The sequence below is a fragment of the Acanthisitta chloris genome, unplaced genomic scaffold (genome assembly GCF_000695815.1).
Source record: "Acanthisitta chloris isolate BGI_N310 unplaced genomic scaffold, ASM69581v1 scaffold37842, whole genome shotgun sequence".
In the NCBI taxonomy this organism is placed as follows: Eukaryota; Metazoa; Chordata; class Aves; order Passeriformes; family Acanthisittidae; genus Acanthisitta; species Acanthisitta chloris.
In genome coordinates, this window is record NW_008660574.1 from 41,123 (window position 1) to 63,947 (window position 22,825).

The following is a 22,825-nucleotide window of genomic DNA, read 5'->3' on the forward strand; positions in this document are numbered from 1 at the left end:
GGCTACATCCAAGAGGAACACAAAAACCCTTTCCAAGAGTGCAGCTTTCAGTTAGATCAGTGTCTCTATCAGACCCTTACTCATCTCCAGGACAGGAACTTGCCACCAGTTTTTCTATACACTTTTGAAAGACATTATCACTAGAAGACATGGAAGGTCACTCAACACTATGTAACATTGTATGGTGTACGAGAAAAGTTGCCTTTTCAACTGCAAATTATCTTGGAGGCACACAATTCTGAAAGCACAGCCCATGAAATCCCTAAGTTTAGGGGATCTAAGATTTCAGGGCATGTTTACACAAGGGGTGTTTGTTTCAAAGGGAAGAGTGAGTGCCTCAGAGATCTGGAGAGCTGCACAGATACATAACTCCTGACAACTTCCAACACAACAGCTCCTGAAAATCATGCTCCATGATCAGCAGTACTTCAGCAGATGAAATATTTTATATTTCTGATGTACAACAAACACTAAACACTGTATTCACTGATTAACGGGGAAAAACAAGATACAAAGCTGCCAACTATTCAATCCACACAGTTCCTTAAGCAAGAGAAGCTGTAAAGTTTGCCAGGGCAACAACTCCAGAAAGGCAGTGCTGCTAGAGTTCTTATCAACATGTACATTGATGCAAGTCTAGTCATTGCAATATTCATATAAGAATTTTAAGATATGCTATAAAACATAACTCTCTAATGAACAGAGGAGAAGGCTGTTGGCCAAGTGTGGTACCCAAGACAACGTGTTTAATTAGTACAGTAAAAAGATGAGGAAAAGCTCCTCTGGATAATCAAAGATAACTTTGAAATGTAACACTAATGTTTTTGGGAAAAAAAAAACTAGGTCATGAACCAAAGTGTCTCGGTTTCCTAGCACTGCTGAAGGGGTTTGTTTTCACTTATTCTAACACCATAGATTGCTTTTGAGAAAGATTAACCAGTCTACAAATAATCCCTTGATTTTGAGTTGCTTTACTGATTCACATTAACATGTCAAGCAAGCATTTCCCTCTGCGATGTTCCCACTGTCTTTTATCAGAAGCCTTTTCCTCTGCAGGCTGAAATTATTTTGCCTATTATTGGGTTTTAGATGTTGAACACGATCAGCCTCCTCAGCTGACAACTCCAGCCAATTTGGACTATATCCTCAGTAAGGTTCACAGCAGGTTCAAGTATTTTCTGTAACACAGTCCTCTTCCATCCATTTCCTTGTCTGCTTGCATGACAGCAACATAGCTAAAGCATCAGCCACGTGATGCAGGATCTCTTGGCCCTATCCTGGTTTTCACAGACCACATGAAAATGCAAGAAGCATGTTCAAAACCCCTTCGCACCCAGGCTGACCACCCAGCTGTGCACACAGCAGTGCAAAGCATAGTGTGGCATGATAGCCAAATTTCAAGTGGACACTGCACATGGGATATGATCCAGGGTGTAATAAAATGCACACAAAACTAGCTACTCATTTCAGTGGCTCATACCTCAGCCTATCTTTGCCATCCTTACTCAGCATTTCCTTGTTAAAGAGAATATTGCAAATAATTTAATAAAGTTGGCAGCATGGAGAGTGTAAATACAGATTACACTCTATTCAACATGAGGAAGATTTTTAAAAGTTTGAGGTTGGAGGAAAAATAACGGTAATATTCTGATGCAAAGAAATACCAAAAACAGTTGGCTTACTGCTTTGGGACTTTGATATCGCTGACAGAAGGGAGGAAAAAAAAAACAAGAAAAGGAAAAAAAATCACTATCAATGCTCAAGAGAGGCACTACAAGTTCTCCTGGTGCTGACCCCAGGCCGGGAACACCAAGTGTTAGGGAGCCAGCACTCTCCAGCGCGCAGCCCCGCAGTGCTGACTGCTGTTTGGCCACCGGACACGCTGCGTCTCAAGTGAGGGTCAGCAGGCAGCGTTAGCTGCTGATAGAAGCAGCAGCATGAAATTGGATAATCAAGACACAGTGCTGAACAACAAGACTTCCAAATGTTACCACGTCAAAACAATCAGATCTCCAGCAAGACCTGCTCAGTCCGATCTACACTTGCCCTAGCAGGAGTGGGAGCAGCTGCAGAGGTACAGACACAGGGAGAGAACGAGGGAAGGTGTAAGAGACAAACAAAACCACCCTAGGACAGCACTGTTGTCATCATATTGTTCCCCCACACTTGCTGTTAGCACTCCTGGGGGTGATAAGCAGACATTAAATCACATGAGAGGACTCATGTTCATGCCAGTACTAATCCACAGCTCCACCTTCCACACATCAGGGTCCAGCACCACAGTCCCAGTAGATTTTTAGTCAAGATTGTCACACTAGCTGTAAAACCACTGAAAAATCAGAGAGGCAAGTTTGACAAAGCTTCTCTATAGAAAAGGTAAGTAATAATTAGGGGGGAGGAAGCCTAGCTTTATTGATCACTGCATTTTCATGTTAAAGTTTGATTTTCAGTGATTTGTTCTCTGTCTAGCTTAAAAACCATTCAGCAAAGAAGAAAACACATATTGAGCAATATATTTTACAGAAAAGACACCTCACTCAGACATCACTTTTCTTTTTGCAGATCACTTCAGGAGAGCTCTAAAGTATATTCAAAACAGCAGACTGAATCTGGGCACTAAATACTATTTCTACTGACCTCGTGACAGTCTCTTACATGTGCTGTACAAGTCACACAAAGCTAAGTTTACCCTCATAAATTTTGTTAAGATTGCTACAAAAGTGACAAACATACCCCACAGTATAAAACATTGTCACAGCCTATAACATACAATGAGGTAAATGAGGGAACAGGTGAATTGGCTTATCAGTCAATATCAGTCATATCAGTCAGAGAAATGTGATTGCTGACTTAAGATCATGCATGCAAGTCTGATGAATAAAGGGCTTCCTTCTTGAAAACCCAGAGCTGTTTCTCTGTTGTTAAAGACACTACTGCGACTTTTGGAACTGACTACTCATGTTTGCATTCCTGAGGACTTTCTACAGTGGGAACTCTCTTGCTCCTATTTTTGTGCAGCCAAACATATGAAAGAAAGAAACTGTAATTAGGAAAAAAGCTTAGAAACATTTAGGAGTGTTTTATTTGGAGATGGATAAAATAGTTCTGCTTATCTGCAGGTTTTCTAGGATAATGTTTATTAGTAAACATGCCACTAAGGCTAATTAGTTTGCACTGAAGTCAGAAAGAACTGGGCATACTTAAAGTGTCATGCCGCATTCCCAAGCCAACCAGAGCTAGCCAATTGCCACAGGAGTACATAGCACATGGAGAACTTTTGTTATGTGAACAAAAAGCAGCACTGAATAACGTCACCTCTGAAGTGAGGAGATTTGGGATGAGTTTAATGCCCTTTACAAAAGTCAACTCCTTTCTACAACATTAGCTTTGAAGGTCAATAGTAAAACTGTTACTTCACAAATACCACACCAGGAAGGAATGTTCTCTCTTCCATGAATACTTTTGCTGCTATGATAGCTGGGATGCTTCAAGCAGACTCCAGAACCTCCAAATATTTATAATATTTGTATGCAACTACCCTCCTCTTTTTATGAGCACCGAGCTACAGCTGCATGGCACAAGCAAAGGGCTGAGCAGTTCCACTGCCCTGGAGGTCAGTGCCTGCACACTTGGTTTCACAATGCCTAATTTAGAGGTGCATAAATCCTTTGTTCATGAGGCTTTCTTTATGCAGAGTGCCCTGTACTAGTCTGCATTTGGTAGTAAAGCATTTGGAATTGGATTGCTTCCCAAGACTTCATCCAGGAGAAGGTTTTTTTTGTTAGCCTGTTGGGCTGTAACTACAAATGTTCAGAGTCAGGTGTAGCAGCAGCTTTCACAGCAGAGCTTTTCCTGATTTACTCTTTTCTGCCTTTTTGTTTTTAGTGTCCATTGAAAAACAGTCATATAATGTACTATTTCAAATACTATTTAAAATACTTGTGAAGTATGTTGGTCCATGCTGCACAGATGTTATTGTAAGGATGTAATTCTGAAGAGATGAGGACAGTGTCTTGAAAATCTGACATTTATATAAACATTTTTCATGTTGTAATCCATACTCCAGGCAGACTCAGAGCTGAGACCCAAGTCTCACTGTTCTCTCCCAAAGACACCAACAAGGATTCTTTGGAACTTGTTTTGTATTACTATATTTTACTATCTGGAAAATGTGTGCTTAGGCTCACACTGATCCATGTGGAACACAACAACATGTATTAAGGTGTATCACATGTGCAGGGCTTCTACTCTCACTGTGTTTTAGAACATGTGACAACCAGCACTGATTAGCTCGATAGCGTGCCCTGAAGACACTGCCAAAATCATTCTCTGATGCATCTTGGACAATCCAAAGACCAGAACATGCAAAACATTCTGACCTACTTACAATTCGAGATAGCAAAATATCATCTCCCAACTGGCCAACAGCTGCTGGTTTTGCTGTGGAGAACTCATTTGAAAGGAGGAACCTTTTGTTAGTAACACTGCAGAGAAGTCCAGTACTGACATCAGACATGAAGCAATTCTGAACAACCCAGAGATAAAGGGTCACATGAAGTCTACGAAAAGGAAAAAGGTCATTACACATTCACTAAGCCCTGACTTGCTATTTCCAATGTCTGTGAAGAGGAATCTCACTGATGTTGAGTCCCAAGCACTCACCTGTTCTGCACCGTGAGCTTTTTAACACACCCCTAGTAGAAAGGAGCTGTCAGTCAGATGTTTAGTTGGAATTATTTTGTATTGCCTACAGACTGAGCATTCCTCACTCTCCTCAAACCCAAGTTCTGCACAAGCACATAACTAATAAATGTGTCTCTATATAAACAGGTGCCACAGCTCCAGCCTGCTCACCCTTCTTACTAGCCACAGAAAAGGGACAGCAGAGTCCCACTGAGTCCAAGGCAGATTGCAGGAGTGTGGGGGATTTCCCTAATCTTCATGTTTATTTAACATACAAACAACTTATTTAAAACCCAAAGAAGCAGAGAGAGAAGTCTAAAAGAAAATTCACACTCTGGTACTTGACTTTGCTCTTGAAACCAAAAGACACTTGTAACCTTGCATCACATGGTAGTTATTTATCTCATGCAATTTTTAGCTGCTGCTAACCTTACAACTCTCTCTAGGAAATCATAGTATAACCCCTGTAAAAACCATGCCTTTCCTAACAGCTCAGTTGCACTGGTCCTCAAAGTTCACTACTCTGGAAAGGTTAAATGGCTTTTAGTTCATGAACACCATTTCTGAGAATTCCATTCTTTTAACTAGTTAATTAACTAAGATAAAAAGTGAAATATTAGATTCCCACAAGTAAATATTTCTAAAAAACAAAAGACCACACTTCAAATAAATAGCAAAGAGCATGGCAGAGAATGATGACACTCCTAAGGAGCACCAAAGGCAGTAGTTTAGATATTCAAATATTTAAGACTAGAGATAATTATTTGGAGTTGTTTATATTTGATTTTACAACCTGAAATATTATTTTAACTAACTTTTATTAGCAAGTAGTATTAAATGTTAAATCAAGATCACATGGTTTATTCAGGCTCTGGAAACATTCATCCATCTCCAAAACAAATTCATGTAGGGCTTGGTCTATGATGATAACTGTGAGAGCTAGTTTATTTTTATGGACTGTTGCTAAAGCACTGGTAGACTAAAAATAATTTCTGTCAAACAATGATACTGTATTCTCAATCCATAACAAACAAATACTTTCCATAGATCATTTGAATCAGGAGAGTGAAAATGAACTGTTATTTCTGAGAAACAATAAATAAGGACTTGGTAAAGATAAGAAGCTGAAACATCTAGTTGGTGTTGTTAAGACTCTGGGCAGGGGAGGTAAGGCACGAGTGTTTTAACAGCCTTTGTTTCCAGTGATCTGTAGTGCACGTGTAACATTCACTATTTTATAATCCAGATTGGCTGCAGGTTTTTGCAGCAAACTCAGAGAGACTGTGTGCCCTCCATGGATTTTTCCCCTCTAGCTTTCAGCTTCAGGGCTTTTCTGAATAAATCCATTCCACTTGCTCTGCTCTTCTGAAGCTCAGTGCCTGTGTGCCAAGTGCTGCTAACTTTCCTGCTCTTAGGACATCACATACAACCCACAACCATTTTGACTGAAGGGTCTCTACCCAGCTCTTGAATTTGCTGTCACATGGAATTTTAGATTTCTGAAGTCAAGCATTGTTTGTGACCTTTGTTCTTTCTCGCTGCAGGGGCAAACCCCGTTTGTTTTGGGGTTCCTCCCAAGCACAGTCATTTATCCAAAGATTTGGCTGAGATTTTTTCATTTAACATCTTTATCTGGCATCATGACGACTTTACTTTGTGCTCTTATTTTTTCCCCACAGGGATAATTTGCATCCCATTCTTTACTGAAAATGGAGATACCCGGTGTGCACCTCTTCAAAAGGTGTCCCTGTTCAAGTCTGTCTCTTTCTCAGCTCCTGACAGTTTTTTTCTCGGATTTTAGTTCAAAAAACAAATTAATTCTCTGTGCTAATCTTCCCACTTCACTTCTGGAGACAGGACACCAGTCCCTGTGTGTGTAGACATTTCACTTGGCCAAAAAGAATCTACAGTGACTAATGAACTTAAACCTGCCTTTCAGACCTGCTGAAACCCCAAATTACCTTTTCCAGTTTGGACCTCCAAATTGAAAGTGTATTTCTGAGCAAGCTACTGTCAAGTCACTAGACCTAAACTTTTCTTTTTTGAAAGTTCCCAGGATCTTTCTTCTCCATCTCCCTGTGTTCTTAGTCAAAGGAAGCAAATCCTCAGAGCTCAATTTCCAGTTGACTACTGTTCGCATGAATGCAATTAACCACTTTTTTTATCCTCTTTAAATTCATTACAGCCATTAAAGCCAAAACTTCAGGGAGTGTTTCCAGGCTCTGCCAGCTGGAGCACTATTGATTCTTCAGAATAAAATCTGAACAGAGAGACAGAAGTCTAACCGACAGAACAAAATGCTGCTCACCATCAGAAGCTACACACTAAACCCCAAACCAGCTTTCTCATAGGATGTCCTTGTCAAGGAGTTCAGAGGAACAAAACTGATTTGACAGCAAAGTGCTGCCTATCATCTGCATTACACAGACATCTCTGCCAACTCCATGACCTCAATTACCTTTTCCTACTCCCTCCTACCCAGTTGTTTTACATGAAGAATCTCTCAGGCACTCCTTCCCACTGCCTGCACAGCCAAGCACAGACCAACGCTTTACTCTGATGCTCCAAATGCAAACTCTAACCAGAGTGCACAACCCTCCAACAGGTACCAACACGTAACACCACTTACAAGCCATCCACCAAAATGGTGCTTGTGTTCAATAAAGAAAGAGAAGAAGGTCCATACAGCTGTGTTGTCCCTCTCACACACATATCTAATCCTGCCTGTGTCAACAGACTTAGCTATTTATCAAATTTTCACTGCAGCTCAGATTACACAAACGTATTTTATATACTGCTTTAAATTCACCCTCATCTATAAATGAGGATCAAAGCAAAATACATTAAAAATTACATTTATGAAACACTCAAGCCTATTAGTCACTTGAATGACACCAATAGTTCATAGCTTTTTTAACATGGCTTTGGTAACCCCGAAGGGCATGGTCTGTGTAATATGGACCATAACTCCTACTGAAGTCCTCACAGTTCATGTGAGACGTGTCAGCTTTTCTGCCACTCCTAAGCACATCACCAGCTGCACAAACCATTTGTGGCCACTTCACATCCATGTCCTCTAAACCCTTGTAGCCACTAGTGTTCTTCCTCATCCTTTGAAAAGAAACAGAACTGAAATTCTCTGGGTGATAATTTCACCCTAACACTGAGTATATTAGAAACAGCAAAAAAGAGAGATCTGTAGCTAAAGCTGTAATAAACATAATAAAGGGAAACTATTAAACAAAAAGCTAGAAGAAAAAAACATCCATTATTTTAAGGTTATGAACAACGTGCTGCTTATTAGGAAATAAAGAAATCAGATTTCCACTTTGTAGCCCTGCACTATGCAATGAGCATCACCTGCAGACATTGCTAAAGGGCCCTATCTGTAAGATAGGCTAGATGTTCTGAAACAAAGAACATTCTGTGCCTCGCAGTCACTACTTTCAGGCAGAACACACCATACTAGGAAGTTCAGAGACAGGAATAAGCCCCTGAATGTATTTTACCTCTATAAAAAGTCCAGTTCTTTCAAATTAAGTGGCTTTTCAGAATTAGTTATAAATCCCATATGGAAGACCATTTTTATTAGAAGACCTTACGAGAAAGATCTTATTTTGGCAGCAGCAGTGAAGACAAAGGGCACAGGCAAGCTTGGAAAAACTGCCTCAGCTAAGACTGCCCAGCTCTTCCTACTGTAACACTATCTCTTTAGTTCTTATAACTTTACCAAGCTATAATTGTTCTGACTAAAATTTTCCACACTGGGCTTTTGCCAATTTTGAGAGACATTTTTCAGAGGTTTTTATAGCCTCTTCCAAGAAAGAGGCTAGGGAAAAAACACACTGCTCTTTACAGATTAATGAGTCCCACTGACCCTTCCAACAGCTTGAGAGCACTAACACTTCGGAACGGGTGGGTCACTGAGCTCATCTTTTTGCCAACCCCAGGAAAACCCCCAGAACTCGGCCAAGCACAAATGTTTGTACATACTGCTCATTTATCTATGCAGAAGAGATTTAGATTTTAGCAAGTCATTGATCACCCTGTCCAAACACAACTCAGGAGACAGGGAAGCCATGCGTGGGGGACATAACGGACTAGAGGCAGAGTGAAAGTGAATTGGTAAGCGCCACCTGGGCACAGAAATTGGGATAAAGGGTGGTAAAGAGTAAAGGTCAGCTGATAAAGGGAAGAGGTGGAGAAGCAACAGTAGGAGTTTCGTCTAGGAGAAAAGGGGGGGAGGCAACAAGCCAAGTCTGCACATTACCCAGAAGAACTGGAATGAAACCCAAAGCTGCTGTCTAGCAGACAAATGGTGAGACTCTGCATCTGCAGAACCATAAGTAATACATCCTATTTCCCTGTGGAGCACAAAGATAACTACATACTACCCTGCTAAAATAATGCTCTAAATTCAAACTACAGAGGTATGTTGGATTGGAAGTTATCCATCTTGATAAAGAACAACATCTGCTTTCTTCCAATATAGATTTCAAAAAAACTACTAAGAATTTACAAGTAATAAAACAAAGTCAAAGAAAAAATCTAAGACTGCAAAACCAAGCACTGAATGTCTTAGCATTTTTAATTAGGCTTTTCTGTGCATGCATTTTATGAGGAATTTTTGAAAATGCAATCACATACTACAACTTTCATGAAATCCCTTGGGGTTTTTTTCCAGTAAACAGCACTCTGAAAGTAAATCAATGTAGGACATGAAAAGGAAATGCATTCTGCATACCTCACAGAATTTAGAAGCTGTGCAATGGAGGAGAGAGGAGGTGAAGAACAAGAAAGATGATCCCACAGATGATGCAGTTAAATGCTGTTAAAACTGTTTTTATCCCTGCTACTGATTGATCCTTGGGGCTGCCAGCAAACATGAATGATTATCTCAAGACCACAGAATACTGCGACCCTGCAGAAAAACCTTGCAGAAGGAACTAGGGATATGTTTAGAATATGAAGAGCCATTAGAGATTGTCATGTGAGGAAAGGACAAGGCTAGTGCCTCCAAATGAGTGCCAAAAATGGGTGGTTACATTTGTGTTCTATGACTCAGCTCATCCAAGTAGAAAATACAATTATCTTCTTGGTCTGCTGTGCAATTAAATTATTCTGTAAAGAACTCAATGGAAAAATGTCTGTCTTTAAATCTAACTCTCAACATCTCAAAATTAACCTGATACAGTTTCTTGTCTCTTAATGCCTTTGCCTACACCTATGGAGTTCCAGCAGAGCAAGCAACTGGCAAAGCATAAACTAGTGACAGTTAGGGGAGCACTAGGAGCCCAGTGGTTCAGATTACTAAGTTGTCACTCCTGTACCTTTTCTAAATGAAGATTTTTATCCCTTCAAGTTGCATCATGACCCATAGTCTTCTGCCATTTCTATATGGTCTTTACCGCTTCACAGTCATAGGTAGGCAACACCCTCACCCCCAGAACAATCAGAGAACAAGTCTGCAATACTTAGGAGAGTAATCCTCAGTTAGTCCTCACCTCATTTGGTGGCACAGTAGCAAAAGGCTGGACGACAGCAGCCAGGGGAATGCGAGCCTGTCTGGCCATATCCGAAGTGGCTGGGGAGCAGGGGAAGCAGTAGGTAGTACAGCGGATGTAACGCGGGCTGGCGTGGCCTGGAACACCCAGCACAGCAGAATGAGAGGCTGGTAAAAGGAACCCTCCCACTCCTCACACAAAGCAGGAAAACCAAACCAACATCCTAAAGCAACAAGTGCATATGCTGCATCAAACACAGAGGCTCTTTCCTCCCATGCGTGCTTCTGCCCATCTCTCCTTTTTATGTCAGCCCACTGCCCCTCCCGCTGGTTAAATCTTTTCCTGCTCTTTGAATTTAAAGTAGAGATTCTTACACATCAAGAATAATCCTAAAATTATTTGCAACAAGAATCTCAATAGAGATTAGTTTGAAACATATTATCTTAAAAGAAAATATGGATGATATCCCCAGTGGAAATGTCAACACTGTATATAATGGAATGAGGCAGACTGATACCTACTTAAGCTCTGATGAGCTAGCTCTGATTCAGGGAAGAGTGTGTCCGTGTTAACATCATGCACACTCACATCACAAAACACAAGCTGCTAAAGTCACCACAACACTTCCAGCAGCACTCTTAGCTCAGGTCCCTCAGTGAGTCACTGCTGTGCGCTGCAGGCAAGCACATTGAAAGGAGACACGAGTTCAGAAATTGGCCTCCCTATGCTCCCTTTTTAACCATCCAGCTGCAGCTCTGCTCAGTCTCTTGAAAGGAATTTCTTGGATCATCAGAACTGCACTATCCCATTCTCAGATAATGCCAAAAAAATCTTGATGTGTTTGTACATTTTATACAGTTTATCCAAGTACTGATAAATTACTGCTGGGCTAAATAATACCATCAGTTTAACCTGTATTAAAATATCAAGTCTGCTGTCAAGAGCAGCACGTGGAAGATTGTGCTTGCAGGCTCTAAGAAGAGGCAAAGGCAGATAAATCTTTCCTTTGGCCAGTGTAAATCAACTAGACAGCTGGCACACTGCCCCTATCTCTCAAAAGTCCTAACTTTTCAAAATCTCTGTTTTAAAACCTAACAGTGCTAGTCTGTGTCTTCTAGTGTCCATCTTCTAAAATTTCAGAAGAATCCAAAAGAGGATTTTCAGTTTGAAATGTAACACCTTGAAAAATTTTAAGTTAAAAAAGACAAGTTGTCTCCACTCTTCATATTATCTTAAAGGTCAGGAAGGGTAGATGAGGTGTTAACCTAAGGTGTAAGAATTCAACTCCCACTTCCCGTCTCCCACCATTTCTTTTCTTTAAAGGAAGTTTCCAATTTCATGTCCAATTTAGAGTAAGGAGCATCATTTTCAGATGAGAAATCTGAGAACTTAATCTTCTTTTGTTTTTTTTAATTATATTTGATTTCACCTATAAAGACTCCCAAACAAGGACAGTTACCTTGGTCCTGGATTACGCAGTCCGTGGTGACGAGAGGAGGAACCTGTCCTCTTGTGTTTGTAGCATAGATCTGCCCTCCCCTCGCAGCCTTATCATTTTCAATTACTTGAATCTGATGAATAAGAAGCAAGAACAGTATGAGAAAGGTAAGCCATGCATTCAGCTACATTCATAAATGGTCAGGCTAATTACACCACATAAGACTCCAGTTGAAGCCTAGTTGATCGCAATTCAATGTCATGAAACGCTCAAGCAGCTTTACTACCCAAATTCCTCTGTCGTACACTCCTCCGTTACATCTGCACGGTCCCTCACACATATTTGAGTCTGGTACTTTTCAGGATAGAACTGAAGTTACATAAAGCTGTATTTTGTTCCACACCAGAAACCAGATCACTGAGATAATACCATGATTCCTCTCCTTCCCTCAGCAATCCGGTTTAGAGTGCAGCCAAACAGCTGTGAGAGACAAGAGGAATGAGACAGGGAATTTCTGAAACTGGCTTTGCACTGCTGCTGGTGTCTCATGGCATTGTATCTTTACACTGCACATGAACTTCTAATAATAGCTAGGGAAGTTCAGAAGTCTCTGTTGGAAAGCAAACACACAAGAAAAACAAAATTAGTTGCATAGAGTCTACTGATCACTGTCCAAGAGGTATTTCCTAACACACTGGAAATAGTCTGGGGCCTGTAACTTCTTTTTTTTTTTTTTTCCAATACAGCTTTCGTATCACAATTTAAATATACAAGACATTCCTCAAAGATCTTGTCATATCTTCTGCTTGATTACTCTTCCCTGCCTCCTTGGCTTGTATATTAAGGCTAATTCCTGCATTAGAAGAAAGGGCTTGCTCTAGGAAAGTCCACTGGCTGAAGAAAGCAAACCACTTTCAGACTCAGCTCTGCAAAGGATCAATGCAGCACAACACTCCACAGATAACTAACCTAAATATATCATTATCCTTGGAAATAATTGTTGATAAAGCCCAGATGCTAGTTTTCATAATGTTGTTGGAGCACATATCAACCTCTAACACATGTAAGAGAAATATAAATCAACAATAACTACAGATAAGAAGTAAATTTATCTGGCAACACTGCGGTAATTATACAACGTAAATGTAACAACAGAAACACACATGGTCATACTTATTCCTCATTCTGAATTAGCTGTTTGCCCTTTGCAGACATTGACCCAGATCATGTTTCTTTTAAACATGTCATTTTGATCCTCTCTGTGCTGCTTAAAGAAACCTTTTAACCTATTTTAACATCGCTGTCATGGTCAAGGCTGTTTATGCTACATGTATAATTGAAACAAGACATCAGCCCATGCTCTCATGCCAGACCTCCTTCTCCCCCTGCCCAATTTTTTGTGGAAATTAGACAAGACCATTTTATCCTTCCAATGTATAAAGCACCACACTGAGACACTAGGAACGACTGACTTAAGGACATTTGTTATTTATACAGGCACTGCATATTTATTTATTTTACACAACAGTGTTCACTTATATTTAACTTGAAAACTGGCTTTAACAGAGGCCATTGCAGTTTTTACATTAACCTTTCAGGGATTATCAACAAGTGTTTTTCCAAAACTCTGGGCAGTTAACATCAAAACCATCAGTGGATAAAACAAATCTTTTCTACAATGACAAAAGAATACCCCAATCCAAGGAAGCAGGGCTGATCCCTACTAGACAGTGTCTGGCTTTTGCACAAATGTTTTTGCCTCGTCTTGGTGTAACAGAAATTGCTTCCTGTACAGCAATCCTGCCTCAGCAAGAAGTGGAAGATTCCTTCACTCAGACTAGCTTACAGTGTGGTGGTGAATACATTTTTGAAAGCAGAAAGTTCTAGGTTGAAGCTGCAGGACACAGCCTGCTTCAAGAATCCTGACTGAATTTCAGAGGACCTTTTAGCCTGTCCAGATGATTGCCAGAACCAGAATAACTATGTGCATCAGAATGTTTTCTCCAGGAGTTTAGCACATTATTGCCTTTTATTTCCATCAGTCATTCCAACAATTAAGTTAAATGCTGCCTGCACCTGACCAGCTACTCCTCTGCATAACAGACTATTTTATTTAAGAGAGATGGATGCAACCATAATATTGTTTTCTCTAACACCATTCTAAGAAGAGAGACTGTCCACCGTTGCATGTTCAGGCAGGCAGGCTTGAACAGCTGAGCCTCTTCAGCCTGTATGAAGCTGAAACATCAGAGATATTCCAAGCTACTGAAATCTTTACAAGGCTGCAGCGACTGGAAGGATGGCTCAGGCAAATAGCTCTAGCTGCCTGGGAAACTCCTGGAATCAAAAGGCAGGGAGGTGGCCTTTGAATGTGACTTCCCATTGCAGTTTTAGAGTTCACCTACCCGTATTCTGCACAAATCCTACTTCAGGTTATCTGTTACCAAGTTTAAGCCTTCAGACTTTTCAGAGTGAAAAGGAAAGGTGATTAGCTGCAGTGACTGCAAGTAATCCTTCAGTACTGCTCACTGTCATATTAAGAATCCTGTCAAGAATTCCTAGTAAAGTATCTGGAGTCACGAGTATGTCCCATATTAGATAAAGTCATAAAGTGCCTTCAGTACTCAAACTGACTTTATACACTACTTTATCCAAAGCTGACAGTGCAGAGTACAAAACTGCATGAATTAGGGAACTGCAAAAACGAGAACACATCTCATGAACCAAGATATGTAAGTCCAGTTTTATGTTACAGAAAACCCCACCAGCTAAAATAAACACAATGTTAGCACTGTCATTCCTTTACCTTAAATGCAGCAGAAAGTTACTTTTATAAAAAAAATAAATAAATCAGTGTCACATTACTCACCGGGCTTGGAATAGAGTCAGGATCAAGCTTCTTCTGTGGTGGACCTGAGAGCTGTGCTGGACCCCCAGGAAAAGCACCTGAGAGCTGTGCTGGACCCCCAGGAAAAGCACCAGGGTAAGACAGCTGAGATCCTGCCATCGGAGGACCATAGTTTGCTGCAGAGTTACAAATAACAATTCATTTAAAGTGCTTAAGTTCTGCTATCAATTTTTAACATCTACTTCTGCCATACAATTAATTCTTACTCAGCTGAGTGCAACTTCTCTTTCACTTCTGTTTCCAGCAAGTTAAAGAAATGGATTACTTTGGCTCATGCAGTTTGTGTTTTACAGGTAAGAACAAGACTAGACGTGACAACTTTGGCTCCTAAGTTTTCAGGTACATGTGAAATAGGATGGTTAGTAGAGATTACCAGAGCTACTTAAACCAGGCCATTACATCAGTGATAATCTCTCCCCTAACATCAGTCAATGCAAACTGGTATAGCTAGCTGGATTTTTAATTGTCAAAGTAACTGTTTTGCCCACCTATGTCAGGTGAAATAATTGTATTCAGCTACAAATTGTTATTGCTGCAGTAAAGGATTTTTGAAAGCTGCTTATGACAGGCAGCACTGTAAGACAGAGAGCAACCTACACCTTTAGAGAGTATAAGAAAAACCTCTTTCTGTGGTATGTTGTGCCTTTACCAATTACTAACTAATTCTGTTCCTGATCCAAATTAATCTCCTTTTCCTTGTTACAGTCTCAGAGTGCTAAACTTTGGAGCAAAAGCAGAGCCTGCCTCGAATGTACAGACTGACCATGCAAATACTTCTCTTCTACGAAGAGAATTCAATTCTCCAAGTAGCTGAATACTCAATCATGAATGGATGCAGTTCCACCAGCGACTCTGTGCAGGCTTTGTTTTCTATTACCTAACAAACATCCTTCCCTACCTTGCTGAGGATGATATCCAGGCCCTGGAGGCTGTCCTGGAAGCTGTTGCAAGTTAGGATTTGGAGAGACAGGGCCAGGGATTCCACCTGGTCTGGCCATAGGAGGCAGTGATGGCTGAGCACCAAGGCCATTAACATTACTAGCTGGTGGAGGAGGAAGCTGTGATCCAGGTGGCAAAGAGATTTGCTGCTGGGTTGGTGGTGGTAGCCGTGGTCCCTGCAGAGATGCTGGATGCCCAGGAGACACGTGAGGGCTCGGAATAGTGCCAGGACCTGAGCAAGAAAGCATGTCAGATGAGTCAAATCTGATAACTGATAATCTCTAGTTTTGCTCACCACACTTTTAACATATAGACAATACTGTAACCCATACTGACAGTGCTGCATTATGGGGATGCTACAGGCCTGTTTGCATTACAAATCTAATCTCAAGGTTTAGGTCTGAACTGATTCAGACAGTCAATTTTACTTCTTTTGGTTCTGTTTCCAGTAAAACTCTGCAGCTGGGGTGGATGGGGAAAGAGAGAGGTAAGCCAGGCTTTGACAATTTTTGATTAGAATATACATAGATCACTCTTTGCTTTTGAAATAATATTTAATTTCAGAATGTGAAACAACATTGGTTTTGCTTAATAATCAATTTCTCTTGTGTGGCATGTTTTTGTTAGTCTGCTATTTGCGTTTCACCATGACCGGTCTGATGCAAAATAAATCCACTTGATGCTAAAAGATGATACACGTGGGAATTATTTTTTTTGTACACACTAGTGAGGAATAGTTTGTTGTTTCTAAGATCCAGATTCCCATTAGAATTAAGCTGATCCTGGAAACAGGAGGGGTTTTTGAGGCTTACAATCTGTAAACATTTATTACTTTACAAAACCTGCATATTTTAGTCACATTTCTCCCCAAAGACCTGTGGCAAAAGAATTTTAAAGAAAGCTAAAAAAATAACCAAAATCAGTTTCGAAGCAAAAGGACCAATGTGTTATGTGCTTGAAGCAAAAAGACAAACACTGAAATGTTGCTTCTGTCAGGCATGTCAAGTTAAAAAAAGACTTTACATGCAAAACACAAGCTCAAGTTCTCAGCTGGTACCAAAAAAACCAAACATCACTCCAGTAGCTTAGCAAGATATTAATTTTTCACTCAGAAAAGTTACACCAACTCAATCTTACAGCTATGAAATATCCTAAGAACAAAACCCAGCACAGAGGCAGAGTTGTATGGAATCTGTCTTCAGTGACCCAAAGGGTATCAATCTTCCAGCATAAAAACATGAGAACAACCTATTTTATATAGTTGTTACACATATTTTATATAATTTACATACATACGAAAATTAGTGGTGGGAAGTAATTTATACGGAAGCATGTCATGATCACATCTTGACTTCCTGGCTTAGGTTTAAGATTTTATAACATCAAAATAAATGCAGGCAAATTCAGATGAAAAGTAGAGGATTTAGACAAAAAAGAACAAAATAGTTTCAAAACTGCAAGAAACTCTAAAAAGCTGAGAAAAATGAAATCCTGTGTACTATTGCTCATGCCTTGGCTGCTCCTGACAGGATCACCAAGTAATTTGAGAAGTGACTCATAGGATACAGCTGACTTTTACATGAGGAAAAAAATGATAGTGGCCAAAGATTTCACCTTCTGTTTATACACAAGTTTCTAACTATCATAGTCTTAATGCTTTAACTGAAGAAAAGCCAATCAGATCAGACAAACCCAATTACCATAGTTATTTATCTGCATGCTGCTGAGCTGGTCAGCAAGCTGGGCTGTAGATGAAGTGGATGCAGTATTTGGGAAGGCTGGTTGTGACTGGTGACTGTAGGGAGGATAGGAAGGTCCTGTGTTGCTTGGAGGTGGAGGACCTTGAAACCTAAAGGGAAAAAAAATCAGTGCAGTTATGCAAAAAAATGACCAAACCTAACTCTAGAAGTTCTCATACCCTCTCAAGGGTGATGCCAAAACAGTTAATTAGCACAGACAAAGCCTTAGGACAGTTTGCTCACGTTCTGCTCAGAAAATGTACACTCATATTAAGAAAAGTGTGAAGCAGATGAAGCACAAAGAGAATGCACACTTGTTTAATAAAAGAAAGGCAGTACATAGTCATTTGCATACTTGTTAGAAATAAAGCAGAGCAAGTATGCCATGGCAAAGAGTGATAATAACTGAACAAAAGCTTGCAGATTAAGAAATACAAGCTTCTGAACACATCACATCACTCCATCCCCTTTCCAAGTTTATAAAGGAAGATTCCCTACCAGGGATAGGTGAAGAAGGTTAGGAGAATAATCTGTGAAGAGAAGAAAATGTTAAGGAGTTCTCTGTAGTAGAAGAAAAAAAGATGTAGATAGGGAAAAATTACTTCATGATTATCAGATATGGAAAAACATGAATGCATGAGAAAGAACTAAAGAAAAGAAAGCAGTAACCCACACGTGGCTTATGAAAGGATTCTCTACCACACTATTTCACTCTGGTAAAGTAAGATCCCAGGGCACATCCCAGACAAAATCAATGCTGGTTTTCCTATCACTACTTGTAAAACTGAGGAGAGGCCCAGCTACTTCAAGAGTAGAATTCACTTTCCTGGAAATTTTCTTGTGGAAATTTCCTGGCCTAGAATAGCAGCTCTCAGCAATTTGGGGAAAAAGATTAGGAGACATGCAGCTGTCAGGCCAATGACTGGAAGCTAAGAAAGAGAACCAGTATTTTTCTGGGTCATGTCAATTTGACTCTGTTGACCTTGTTTTTTCATCTTCAGGACAACCACCACTTCTCCCTACGCACTAGTACATCATCTTTTACAACAGATCACCAGTCTTTTTGGGCCCTCCTTCACACAGTGATAACAAAGAGCCTTCCCTATTCTGAAGTGCAATAAAACATAGATGTGTCTTTATCTGAACACGAGTAACTATACAACAACTAAAAAGCACAGAAGCAGATTAATACTTCAACCAATCACAAGCTGTTAAACAGTGCCTAGTTCACAAATACACAGACTAATTCTGCCACTCCTGGAAGGTGAGCAAAATCATTAATATTTGACAGAATTAAATAAAAGAGCTGCATATCCCACTTATCCCTACCTGCATCATAAGCACAGTGTAATAAAGCTTGGCAGCCACCTTACACAATTATTTTTCTAAAATTTCTTTTCAGAGCTTCAACCTGTCCCTATTTTCTCCCTTCCCCATTCCCATCTCCTTCACAGAGAGGTAACAGAGGCCAAAGAGCTTAGATGTCTTTAAAGTCACCTGTGTGGCTGCTGCCCTGGTGCACCAGGCCCATTTTGGAAACTGGTCTGGCTGAACTGGGTACCAGCTGGTGGAGGCCCAACAGGAGCCGAAGATCCAAAAGGCACAGTTGATTTTGACACACCTGCAAAAGATTAAGCACTTATGTAAGCCCCTGGAAGCACAAGATGGGCAGAAAACACAAGTGTACAGCTCTGCTCTATCAATGAGAATACCAACCCCAGGTGACTCTGCTTGGGCAGAAGGGTTGGACCAGATGACCTCCAGAGAACCCTTCCAACCTCAGTCATTCTGTGATTCCACAAGAAACCACAGATTTCTGGTTAGTTTTTTGTATCTGCTTCTATAACTAACAGATAGTAAAAATGAAACAAATAGCAACTCACAACCTACCAGCAAAAGAATCCGAGAGATAGTAAGAAAGAAGCAGTTAACAAACAGACCCTGCAATTACCAGTTTGGGACACTGGTAATTCCCTGCCACACAGTTACATTTCTAGGTAGAAGCAAGAGGTCCCTCTGATTTTCAGAGATCGTGGTAAGAAAGAAAATGAATAACCTTCAAAAACAAAACTGAAAAGGCCTCCATATGTAGAACCTGCAAGTCTATGCTGAAAATGGTTCTTAATTCAGATGTAGTACAGTGACTGTGAAGAAACTGTAATTTACGTAGACAGCAGTGCTGAATAAACAGCTCTTCAACCTGCATTTCTTGAATTATTTCCCTTTTTCCCTAAGCCAAAAAATGTGTTTGGTACCAAAACTGGTATTTTCCCCAAGTACTCTAATAAGAAGATAGAAGTAGTTCTACCTTCTGACTATATTCAACATTCATTTAAAGTAACATACTTCCTGCTGTCTTTAATAAGAACTTTTAAAGAAACTGGGTAAAACCTTGTTTTCTGTTTCCTGTTGCTGTATCAGCGTGAAACTTACACAAACAAGAGATGCAAAATAACATCACAGAAAAGCAGACTCTGAAAACAAATCATACCTGGTTGAGGTGCTGAGTATGAGGAGTTAGGGTCCCCATAATGCCCATAATGAAGTGAAGAACTAGGTGGTCCAAAACCTCCTATTCCTGGCTGGGACTGGGAATATGGAGGAGCCGCAACATAACCTTGTTGACTCATGGTGACAATATTCTCATTCTAAGTACCAGGTCCTCTTGAATAATCTGCAAAAGGAAAAGTGACACTTGCTACTACTCATCACTTTGTGGTTGATAAAAGGCTGTGAACTGTATTCCTCATAAAAAGTTAAGACACATTTGAAGGCAAAACTGCTTGCTTGCTCAGTTTCCTCAGCACTATCACATACTGCATGAATTTAAACAAATCACTGAATTTATCTGAATGGCAATCACCCCTCCCAGGCCCATGGAGAGAAAAACTAAGCAACGGATGTGCAGGTGGAAGAAAAACCTCAAAGTCCCAAACTGCTCTCTTTACTGGGAAAACCTTGACTTCACCTACACCTGTGAAGAAAATACACTGTGAGTCCTGCTCCCCAAATACCAACTATCCCAACAAACACACTGAAAAATCAGGAAAGGCAGAGTGACCACAGTATGAAACTTTGCTAGCAAATCTTTCTCCTGTCCTAACACACCTTTTTTTCGAGCAGGTATAGAACATGACACCAGCTTCCCATCAAACCTTCTACATCAGCTCCATTCCAAGGCAGTGGGGAAGATTCCTTGCTTTTGGTGCTGGTGAAAACAGAGAATTACAGGATAGAGACCCTATTTCCAGTTGTCCTCTACATTACAGGGCCAGGCCTGAACAGCCTTTTTCCTACCCAACTCCACAGTGTGATAAAATTGAGCACAAGGCATTCTGCAAGTAAGAAGCTGTTCTCTGAGAGTAGTTTGGCCTCATCAGTACTGTATGTTGCCCTTGCTGTTATCAGGCAGTTTTTCTTACGCTTTCGTATCTTGATCCTGTTCTTATTACAGAAAATGAAACAATCAAAAACCAGAATCTGATAAAGAACAATTCAGAAAGTTTTCACAATACAACTAATTTCTTTCTTGTAGTCAGATTTTCTTAAACAGGATAGAAGAAAATTTTACAAAACTTTCAGGAAAGTGTGTCCTGATAACTGCAATCATTTTTAGAACCAGATGATTGTATTACAAACAATTAGTTTTCAGACATGGTGCCCTTGCCACCAAGGGATCTGAAAAGTTATTGGAGTTGTACACTTTGTAACCTTGGTAACTAACTTTCTCTTCTGTGTGAGTCGTTCTATTCTGACATCATATTGAATTTAACAAAACCAGAATTCCACTAAGTTTCTGGATGCCCAAATTACAACTGTTATGAGAAACGCTGAGGATCCAAACCCTAAATGACCATTTACTGCTTCTGTAGAGTCCCAAGCACATAGGTCAAGTATCCCCAAAGAACTAAAGATACACAATATAAACTAACATTTCAGTTGTTAAATGTTCCTTTGAAATATCCTTCCCAACCACCTATACTTCACATGCTTAAGCTCAAGCCATGGAGTCATCTTTAAATATGCAAACTGGATGAAAATAAATTAGGAATTGTGGCCCACACAAAGGCACCTCAAAGTTACATCTCCAGGAGCATACAGATAAATTCATGCAGCACTGGCACACGTCAGTAGAGAAAAGCTATCCCCATCAGAAAACCCATCTCGAAGCTTCTCAAACACATATTTATGAAGAAAAAAACAGTTTTACTGATCCTCCATGTCAGACAAGAAACCACTCTGAGCTGTGTACAGGGCCCAGCCCTCCCCACACACTGCCTGTGCAACACACTAAACCACACTGCTCAATGCAGCCCAAGATTTCTCAGCTGCAGTATTAAACTGCTTCAGATACTCTATAGTTTTCTTCTATCTATTAGGTAACAAGGTAAACACGGGGAGAAGAAAAAAATGTTTAATCAGAGGCTTGGTGCTGCCAGCTGTACTTTCTTCCCTCCCCACCTCCATCAGGTGGTGAGACGTGGCACTGAGAGCTTTAGTTGCTCCAAAAGGCACTAAGACAGCACTAAATTACCTACACACTGGCACAGATATATAGATATATACATTTTATATCTATATAAAGGAAGAGATTTTCACTTTGAGGCAGCTGCAACAGTCAACACCTTTAGCTGTGAGGGCATCCAAGGGAAATGACTTCCTCCACAGCTTACTCACTCACACACAGAAAAAAAAATCTTGCCACGTCAAACTTCCCACAGACAGTATAAACAGAGGTTGTGCTGAAGTGAGAGAGGAACTCTCACCACAAGGAAAATAATACAAGGGTATCAAACGCAGTTCCAGGTTCTATTTAACATTGAGCATATTCAATCTCTTCATAAGATGTGTATATATACACCAATGCACCATGAAAAGAGTTTGGAGGCAATACCCAAAATATCAACAGAAACTCATTACCTAACGTTTTAGTGATTGGGTTCTAACAGATTCACTCTGGAAACTGCATGATATGATCTGCCAACCCCAGATCTTTCCCGGGGTTTGTTCACTCCAAGTGTCTCCATGCACAAGGAAGTGGAAACTCCTTTCTCCCTGACTCTCTCGACACCAGTTTACCTCATACCCCATAGCCTGAGGAACAACACTGTCACTGAGGAGCAGCTCTGGAATTTAAGTTACCGTTATTACAGAGTAGGTTGTCATCTCTTTCAGAGAATCGCTGTACCTGAACTGTACCACGTCCATGCAGGACAACAGAATCCAAAGCAGAGGCTCAAGTCCTTGGCTCACTGGAGTCGAACTATTAACTCTGTATCTCTTCAGAGACACTGTGCCCAGGACCACACCACCTAGGAAGAAGTGCTGCCCCTTCCCACGGCACGCTGCAACCTCAATCTGGCCAACAACCCTTGCAGCGTATGCCTTTATCTACACACATACACTGCTGGGATTTGTTTCAGTTAACACATCTGAACGGAGCTATGAAACCTTACATTTCCTCCATTCAGCGCAAAGCCCGCAAAGGTTTTCTCTCTTTTTCTAAGCATGCACATTCTCTGTAGACACATATTCCCGTCCCCACTACGTACGGGTTCGAGGCGCTGAGCTCGCAGCAGGTCTGGCCGCCGGGCCGGTGTCCCCGCGCTCCCCA

General features: G+C 40.6%; 1 protein-coding gene across 1 annotated transcript in view; it reads right to left on the minus strand.

The window, feature by feature from the left end:
- SEC24D (SEC24 family member D) overlaps window positions 1–19,841 on the minus strand; it is a 38,813-nt gene extending 18,972 nt beyond the window's left edge. The window contains exons 1-7 of the mRNA XM_009069859.1: window positions 19,703–19,841; window positions 18,709–18,832; window positions 17,173–17,321; window positions 15,432–15,704; window positions 14,495–14,649; window positions 11,647–11,758; window positions 10,188–10,324 (exon numbers count right to left, since the gene is read on the minus strand). Of these exons, the coding sequence (XP_009068107.1) occupies window positions 10,188–10,324; window positions 11,647–11,758; window positions 14,495–14,649; window positions 15,432–15,704; window positions 17,173–17,321; window positions 18,709–18,832; window positions 19,703–19,841 (1,089 nt within the window). The remainder of the gene's footprint in view (window positions 1–10,187; window positions 10,325–11,646; window positions 11,759–14,494; window positions 14,650–15,431; window positions 15,705–17,172; window positions 17,322–18,708; window positions 18,833–19,702) is intronic.
- Between the last annotated feature and the right edge of the window lie 2,984 nt (window positions 19,842–22,825).